Raw genomic sequence first — 9,536 nt, forward strand, 5'->3', positions numbered from 1 at the left:
TATACAGGGTGTCACTCTGACGTTATACAGGGTGTTTACGCGGTGCTCATCTTGCAGAGATGGCGGAGCTGCATGATCTTGATGTCGTCGACAGAGTATACAGGGTGTCACTCTGACGTTATACAGGGTGTTTACGCGGTGCTCATCTTGCAGAGATGGCGGAGCTGCATGATCTTGATGTCGTCGGTGCCGAACTTGACGACCCCTTCCTGGTTCTCGATACTGATGAGCTGTCCGACGGCTTCGCGCTCTTCGCCGGCCACCACCTGTGATGTTACATAGTATGTATGTATGTATGTATGTCACTTTATTGCACATAAACAGGTTTACATAAAACGGACAAAAACAAAACAAAAATAAGAATGTTATGTACAAAGGCGAACTTATCCCTAAAAGGGATCTCTTCCAGCTAACCTTTGAGAAAATGTACACCATAGTGTTATAAGATACACCTATGTTATAGCCCTAGATAGAGTTGACATCTAGATTGCTACCCGAGTGTTGGAGGCTTGTTGGCCAGTAAAGCTTTGGATTCCTCCGAAAACGGTGCCGTCATATGACGGCCGCTATATAAATAAATAATAAATAAATAAATATTGGGGGACATCTTACACAGATCAACCTAGCCCCAAACTAAGCAAAGCTTGTACTATGGGTACTAGGCGACGATATACATACATATATAGATAAATACATACTTATATACATAGAAAACATCCATGACTCCGGAACAAATATTAGTGTTCATCACACAAATAAATGCCCTTACCGGGATTCGAACCCAGGACCATCGGCTTAGCAGGCAGGGTCACTACCCACTAGGCCAGACCGGTCGTCAAGATATAGAGGTGAATGACGTCACTAGAACGTTGTTTATGTAAATAAGATGGCGCGGTTTCCTAGACGGCGTTGATTGTCAACGTAACGTAAAAAAGCGGTGCCGGCATTTGGAAGACAGCCGCCATGACGGTGTCGATAGTTTCGTGAACGTTTTATTAGATAGCGGTGACGCCATTTTGAATAAATGACACGAGATTTGAATAAATGATTCCGTACTACGATTATTTTCCTCTTCTGATGATATTTCATCCTCCAAGTAAATTATAGATGGTCAAGCAAATCTTGTCAGTAGAAAAAGGCGCGAAATTCAAATTTTCTATGGGACGTTATCCCTTCGCGCCTACACTTTTCAAATTTGCCGCTTTGACCTTGGTGGATGACGGTGTGTTATGACGCCGTGGTACTTTCCACATGTCGCCACCGTAAAGACGGCCGTCTTTTGCGACCGCTATATGACGGCACCGTTTTCGGAGGAATCCAAAGCTTAAGGGCGATAAGGTATGCAATATTATGACGAATTTTGTACATACATACATATAATCACGCCTGTTTCCTGGAGGGGTGCTACGAACTTTGTGGGTTGGTAAAATAAAAGTGTCAAAATCATTTTGCCCTTTTTTCAAAAATATGCGATCGCATGGAATTTTCGAAGTGGTGAAATATTTTTAGCCTTCATAGCCTAAGCATGATGCTTTGATCTCGGACTGTCTAGAATACAAAATGACTAGTGTAATATTTTGCCTATATCTCTTTTAGTCTACATCGCAAACGGTCTAGAACACAAAATGACCACATATAGGTAGGTTAGGTTCGTTAGGTATCTTCAAATGGCCGAAGGCCAAACCGCACAGAAATAGGAGCCCCGCGGCAGCGGGGCTTCGTCGACATCGCTAACGTAAAGATAGACCGACGAAATGTAGGTAAATAAAGGTCTAAATAATTGTAGTCATTTTGTGTTCTAGACCGTTTGCGATGTAGACTAAAAGGGATATAGGCAAAATATTACACTAGTCATTTTGTCTTCTAGACAGTCCGAGACCAACCCATTCAGATATTAATTAATGAGACCTAGCAGGGTGTCATGGACCGACATTATTTTTATTATTTAACACCTTTCTAATTTTATGTACATGATTTTACAACAAATAAATGAAAATGAAATGAAATAATTAAATTTAGTATTTTACATGTCATTTCATGTCGTCATGACATTTACATGTCGTGTCAGCCTACCTTGACTCTTTCTCCTGATGCGGGTACAACTGGCTCTAGCAAAGCCCCGGGCACGTTGACAACGCGGTCTTCCCTTGGCAAGTAGACCGCGCACATAGCCCCGGAGAGACCGCGGACCACGCCGGTCTGTCCCGCGAGACCGGCCAGACCGTCGTCTTCCGAGCCGCGGATTCGGACTTCCACCTGCGAATAAAAGGTTGGTTAAACATGCAAGTCTCTTTTTTATAGAACAGGGAATTGATATTGAACCACATTAATTAAAACTTTCACTGTTTTTACACATTATTATCCACAAAAACTTTAAATTTTAAAACTATATAAATATGCGATTATTTATTTATTTAAACTTTATTGCACAATACACAAAAATAATGTACAAATGGCGGACTTAATGCCTAATGGCATTCTCTACCAGTCAACCATCGGGCCAAACAGAGACATGTAAAATTGGCGCAAGGAGAAAAAGGAATTTAATTATTAGAACTTAGTAAACAACTAAACAATTAATTATGTCCCGTTTTAGTAAATAAAAAAATTGAATATAATTAAAAAATTAATAAAGTTTTGTCTTGCATCTCCCGCCATTTTTATTATTAATTTTTACTTTTTAATAGTGACGAGCAAAGAGGACAAGGATTACCGGTTCTTTCTGGGTTGAAAACCGGTAAAAAAGTGTCAGTGAAGAATCACCATTACCATCATTAGACATAGACAATAAATGCACTTTTTAAATGGCATATGCATATTCTGCTGCTATAGTGTGTCAAAGGACTGTTCCATTTCAAACATAGACAGAGAGATTCATACTATCTTTGTCTTACACTAGTACTAGCACCCAAAAGAAAAGGATGAGTATAGTTTCTTTGGTTCCTATTTACTGACAAGGTTGACCAGCTATATAGATATAGCCTGTGACTCTTATGGGGAAAAGTCAAATTCGATCATTGAATAAATAATCTTCACGGCGAAACTAATCCAGGTCAACAAGATCAGGAGGGAGGATTTTTAACACGCAGAAAATCTTAATGAGATAATACATCTTCGTCGTACCAAAATTTTAGATCTAACTCACCTCCGTAGTATGCCAGTCTCCCGCCGCCTCCCCGGCGAACGGGCTCCTCGGCGAGTACCCGGCCGGCGACGGCGTACCCAAGTACCCGGCCGCGTACCCCGCCGGCGACGGCGACGGCTGGTACGGGCTGTAGCTGTGGTCCGAGCCGTACATCGTGCCCGGCGTCTGCGGCGTGAACGGCCCCGCGTACGGGGCGGGGTACGAGGCCGGAGACTCGTCGAGGCCGTAGTCGAAGTCGGTCCGGGCCGGGGTCGCGGCCGCCGCGGGGTCCCACGCGCCGTGAGCGGGCGTCCGGGACCCGTCGTGGGACGGCGTGGCCGAGCCGTAGTGAGGCGTACGGTTGCCGACGTCGTATATAGGGGTTTGGGAGCCGTGCATGGGGGTTTTGAGGCCGGTGTCGCGGTACGTGGGCGTGGCTGCGCCGGCGGCCGTCGGCGTGCGCCCGGGCGTACGGCTGTAGAAGGACGAGGATCCGTCTTTGGAGGGTGCTCCGACGTTCGCGATGTGACTCCGGTCGACGGAGATGGTTTGACAAGCGGAGTGGAGTTCGACTCGGGCCGTGCTGCCTGTGGCATCCTTAACGATACCGACGTTGCCTTTGTAAGGTCCTCCGGTGATTTTGATAGTCTGTCCGATGAGTTCTCTGTCTCTAGTGACGCCTCCGCCTCGGCCCGCGCCGCGACCTCGGCCTCTAGGCGTAGCCCCGCCTCGGCCCGACGGGTGCATCGGAGATTGAATACGAGGAGACATAAAGCCGAGCGATAATTGGTTGGTCGCCGATGGATTTTTGTTACCGCCCGCTAGCTGAAGATGTCGAGTCTTACACACGAATATACCGCCGTTATCTAAGTACATTCTCGACTGCAGAAAGGCGAAGTTTCTGTACAAATGTTTTATCTCTCCGTTGCGACCTGCGTGTGGTCCGTCGATAACTTTCACTATATCTTTCTTCTGTATCGTATTCTGCTCGGAATCTAACGCTTTTGTGAAGCGATTCTCGCGGCGTTTCTGCAAAGCCTGAGGCTTACATTCGATCACTTTTCCTTGCATGCCTAGGACATGGAAATTCTCCTTTTCGAGTCTAACTATAACACCGACAGTCTGTGGATCTAACTGGACCATATCACCCCATTGGAACTGTCCAAGGGAATCTACACCGGTCGCCATATCGGAGCAAAGCTGGAGATCTCTCGGTAACACTTCCAGCTCATGCATGGTCAAATCCGAGACTAATACAACTCTATGAGGCTCGACTCTGACGATAAGACCAGTGTCGCCTTCGTATCGACCAGCTAAAACCTTTACATGGTCACCCTGCTTGAAGTACTTCCTTAACTCATTAGGTTTGAAGACGAGCGGGTCTTTTAAAGCGTCGTGTTTAGGCATGACGGTGATCATAGAGCCATCTATAGCTATAATCCTGGCCTGCAGGTTAGCCAGATCACCGGAGCACACTTCGACATTGTCACCCATTGAGAAAGAGTGCAGACTTGTCGGATCATCTTTGGCTGGCGCTGCAAGCTCGATGTCTATTCCTTCGGGCTGCTCCTCAAACCTTTCCAATTCCATCAAAGTCGGCTTAACACCTTCAGCCAATATGGCTGACATCGTAAAGTTTTTATACAGGAAGCCTTTTCTTGAGTATCTGTTGCCTTCAAAGAGTAAGAAATCACCGTCAGACGTGACTTCGCCGCCGATAGCTCTAATGGCCTCTGGGTCGAATGGTTTAGCAGCGGGGCGTTTCTTCTTTTTACGTTTTGCTGCTTCACTCTCGCTCTGAACTGTTCTTAAAGCACCTCTTAATCTAGTGTAGTCTATTCTAGGGAGCAGTTTCAGATGCACTTGGTTCTGAGCCAGATCCACATAGTCCACCTGCGCTATGTCATCTTTGTATAAACCTCTCTTCAACCTCACCCATTGCTTGGATTTCAATCCGGACTGTTCTTTCACTACTCTCAAAACATCTGTCATTTCCTTAATGGGAACCATGTCCTGCTTCCAAATACCCATCCTAAGCGTCCCCACATTATTAATAAGCGCTTTCACATGAGTTTGCTTATACGCCTCAATATAAATATACCCTTTCACGCCTTCTGGAGCAACAACGGATTTGATTTGGAACGGTTCTTCAGAAAACTGATATGCGATGAACTTTCTCATTAAAAGCAGCACTGTAGCCTTTTCCTCACCGATTCTGCATTTGACCATCCACAGATTGGGGTCTTTAATGCCTGGCAAGAGAGTTTGCTGTGTGATTTCATCGGACATTTCCTCGCCGCCTTCCCCGAAGTGTCTCAACGCAACGGATTCATCAGCATACTTGTTGCGGAAGTACTCCTCTATTTTCTCGGCCTTCTGCGTGTCCCAGAGGTTGGTGCCGCGGCGCCGGCCTTCTATCTCCCGGGCCGTGGGCCCCATCTCGTCCACCTCGTTGCCGACGATGCCCATCTCCTGGGCCCCTTCCTCCCATTCATCATCTTCTTCAACTTCGTCATCTACCTACAAAGAGAGAAAGGTTTATGGATTGTCTTGCTTGGCCACTCGGCAATCAATTGAAATTCCTTAGTATGATTTTTAAAGTTTGTAGACTCTAGTGTTTATTGCAATAAATATATTTGCGAATAACTTCATTGGCACAACTAAATGGCAATTATTTATTTTGTTGTGATAAGATGATGGGACTAAGATGGTGGATATGATGAAAAAAATGAAAAATGAAAAAATGTTTATTCGTTTTAAGAATTACTTATACAGTTGTAAGTGTTGGTGCCTCTTTTTAAGTAACAAATACCTGTGTTAAGAGGCACAGCTGTTCCTTAGCAGAGATGGCCATCATTCGAATAAACTTTTATCGGAATAATCATTCGAATAAACAATAATTCACGATTTTTTTATTCGCGGATGATTCATTCGCGAATAATTCATCCGCGGATGATTCATTCGCGAATAATTCATCTGCGGATGAATCATTCGACCACTTTTCAAGTATCTAAGTATCATGATGGATCTAAGTAATTATGATGATGATGATGTACTATATAAGTTGCCCAAATGCAGCCAACCCTTATATTAGAGATTGGTTACAGCAAGAACAGCAGAAAGTTACCTCAGCCTCATCAATGATGAATCCTCCATATCGGCTGTCCTTCTTCCGTTTCTTCCTGTGCCGCGCCTCCTCTTCATCTTCGTCATACTCTTCCGAGTCCACCAGGTCCTCGCCTTCTGGCTCTTCCTCATCCTAGAATAAATAAATAAATATTATAGGACATTCTTACACAGATTAACTAAGTCCCACAGTAAGCTCAAGAAGGCTTATGTTGTGGGTACTCAGACCAAGACTCAGAAACAAATATCTGTTTTTTTTTTATTAATTATTAAAGCCTTTCTTATACGAACTGTTAACATTTCATTTAACCATTATATGTGTATATATATTTCTACATGCATGTTCGTAAGGTCTTTTTGACCTAGGCCTCTTCCGAATCGCCTTTTTCTAATATATTTAAGTATTTGTCCAACATTTTCTTCCATTCTTGTCTATCTATTGCCCTTTCTTTCCAGTCTTTTCCTATTGTTTCTATTAGGTCTTTTTCCCATCTTGTTTTTGGTTTGCCCTTTTTTCTTTTACCAATTTTTGGATTCCAATTTGTTGCTACTTTTGTCCATCTGTTGTTTTTCATCCTGGCGATGTGCCCTGCCCAATTGTATTTTTGTTTCAGTATATGTATTGCCGCGTCTATAAATCTTGTTCTTCTTCTTATCTCTGTGTTTCTAACTCTGTTTGATAATTTTATGTTAAGGACACTTCTCTCTATTGACCGTTGACATACTTGAATTCGTTTGATGATATCTCCTGTGAGTGACCATGTTTGACTGCCATATGTAAGACAGGGTAGAATGCATGAGTCGAAGGCTAGTTTTTTAAGTTTCATTGGTAGTTTCTTCTTAAATATATCCTTCATGGACCAGTACTTCTTCCATGTCTGTCCAATTCTTCTTGTTATTTCTTTGTTTGTGCAGTCTGTGAAAGATACCTGTTTTCCAAGGTATATATACTCGTCAACATATTCCAGTGATGTATTCTCTATCTGTATAGTCACTTTTTTTGAGTTGGTCATAACTTTAGTTTTTTCTTCATTCATTTCTAAACCTACTTGTTGACTTTGTGTATTTAATTCTTGTAGTAATATACTGAGCTCAGTTGCACTGTATGCTAATATTACCAGGATCGGAGATTTGATAAATATTTGTTGTTTATCTTGATGCCTTTTTGTCTTTCTTCCCAGTTTAGATTTTTGAATATTTCTTCTAAGACCGCTATGAACAGCTTTGGTGACATTGGGTCTCCCTGTCTTACCCCTCTGTTGATCTGGATCTGTCTTCCTATTTTATCTGGTTTTACTCTGGCTGTACTTTTTTCATAGATCTTTTTTATGACCTGTATGTAGACTTCTGGTATGTCTTGATTCTCTAGTGCCTGCCATATAGATGTATGGGTAATCGAGTCGAAAGCTTTTTTAAAGTCGACAAATCCTATATAAAGCGGTATCTGGAACTCGGTGTGTTAATCACACAAATAAATGCCCTTACTAGGATTCGAACCCAGGACCGCGGCTTAACACGACTAGGCCAGACCAGTTGTCGAAATTACAAGGTATTAGTTGTTGAAAATATACAATATAGAGAAACTATTCTCTTAGTTGGCTTAAAATCTTGTCAAGTTACGTTAGATTTGTTTTATAATAATCATAAAGTATCAAAGTACAAAAGGCTTAGTAAACCACCAAAAAATGGTTTATTTTTATTTTATTGTTTTAACCAAACAATCATGATTTCAGAGTGTATCCTTCTTAGCTATCTTCCCCTGCCATAGTTAGCAAAGCTAGCATATGTAATGTCAGTTATTTGTGCATGCTTGTAACTACATCATAGGTACACGTAATTGGGATAAGCCACTTGTGCAAGCATCAAGGGCATGTTAATGAATTGGATCCTACTAGAACTTTAGCTTCTTTATACAATTGTTTACAACTTTACACTATGCACATAACGACATAACCCACACAAGTGCACTGTATACAAGAGCCATTGATAAAATGGCTCCCTTCATACCTTAATATTTATCAACAGTGCCACCACTGTATTTTTTATTTTTTTATTTATATATATTAAATTCAGATAACAAGATCCATAAATCAAATTAAATTAAACTAAAACTATTTCTTAAATAACTGAAATAACTAAATTAGCCTAACAGCACCTCTATTATGGTCCATGTGCATATCGTTCCATTTGAGCACTATTGGACACTGTAAATTGTCAATAACAGTGTTCAGAAGGCTGCTGGGGCTGTCCCTAACACGGCACATCAGGGATGCCACTCTCTTGCGCATTATGGCTTGGAAGCCATCCACGCGAGCTTCAGCAAACATCCCCGACGAGCTGCAAGATCAAGGCAACCCCAACAACACCCTGCGTAAGGCATTGAGAGATCTCTGCGTACACTTGACCCACAGGCTGCACGTATAAAAAGACTGACAAAATGCTCTAAAAAGAGTTATTTTGACGGTCCTCGTGCAACGTGCAAACCTGCGAGCCACCTCTGCGAGCCATGTTGCTTCTCACCGCCAATGCCCTATGCTCCCGCTCCACATCAAGGTCGTCAGATAGGTCCTCGGTGACCTAGTGCCCCAGATACCTGAACTGAGTGACAAACTTTATGCAAACATTCTTATAGAAGAGTTTCTAAAACTGACCTCAACTTCTTCATCACCGGAAGCCTCCTTGGCCTCGTTGTCTCGGTTACGGCTGCCTCCAGACCCGGCAGACCTACTCCTGTAGCATAAACATTATAATTAGGTAATTTAATATAAACTTTGGTGTGTAACAGATTGTAAATTTACGTCACTGCGTGGCAAGTAGCGTTGCAGCACAAATAAAAAGAGGACAGAATTACATTTACAAATGTGGGACGTATTAGGAAGATACACGGCTACTAAAATTATGGCTTTACCTTGATCGTGAGCGCGATCGTGAACGCGAAGGCGACCGGGAGCGGGAGCGAGAGCGCGAGCGGCTAGGGCTCCGGCTCGGTGTGCGGCTCCCCGAGCGGGACCGAGAACGGGACACCGAGCGAGACTTCGCAGACCTATTCGACGCGGCACTCCGCCTGGAACGGTTCGACACCACGCTACCCGCCTCCGAACCGCTCCCGGAGTAATTACTGCCCTCCGAATCAGACATGACGATTTCAAACTATCACTGACTTGAAGCCATGTAATTATTTGGGAAAATTCACTTCACTGCACCACAATGTTACGCGTCTATACCTCACGACACAACACAGCCAAATAAAATGTAAAATGGTTGAAGTTAATGACAGCGGTCTTAG

At 43.1% G+C, this 9,536-nt stretch overlaps 1 protein-coding gene across 1 annotated transcript; it reads right to left on the minus strand.

The window, feature by feature from the left end:
- Window positions 1-102: 102 nt before the first annotated feature.
- Window positions 103-9,512, minus strand: LOC134647762 (transcription elongation factor SPT5). Its single transcript, XM_063502058.1, has 6 exons — window positions 9,159-9,512; window positions 8,902-8,980; window positions 6,252-6,383; window positions 3,146-5,644; window positions 2,074-2,256; window positions 103-266 (listed from the first exon to the last, which is right to left on the minus strand). Exons 1-6 carry the CDS (start codon window positions 9,386-9,388, stop codon window positions 132-134), a joined length of 3,258 nt encoding a protein of 1,085 aa, XP_063358128.1. The 5' UTR covers window positions 9,389-9,512; the 3' UTR covers window positions 103-131.
- Between the last annotated feature and the right edge of the window lie 24 nt (window positions 9,513-9,536).

The sequence above is a fragment of the Cydia amplana genome, chromosome 5, assembly GCF_948474715.1.
Source record: "Cydia amplana chromosome 5, ilCydAmpl1.1, whole genome shotgun sequence".
Taxonomy (NCBI): Eukaryota; Metazoa; Arthropoda; class Insecta; order Lepidoptera; family Tortricidae; genus Cydia; species Cydia amplana.

Bases quoted from the DNA above. Each gene is read 5' to 3' on its own strand.
- LOC134647762 (XM_063502058.1), bottom strand. From the start codon at position 9,388: ATGTCTGATTCGGAGGGCAGTAATTACTCCGGGAGCGGTTCGGAGGCG. The intron at 2,257-3,145 runs GTGAGTTAGATC...TTTTATTCGCAG, and splicing joins GAGACTGGCATACTACGGAG to GTGGAAGTCCGAATCCGCGG. The intron at 267-2,073 runs GTAGGCTGACAC...GTAACATCACAG, and splicing joins CATCAGGAGAAAGAGTCAAG to GTGGTGGCCGGCGAAGAGCG.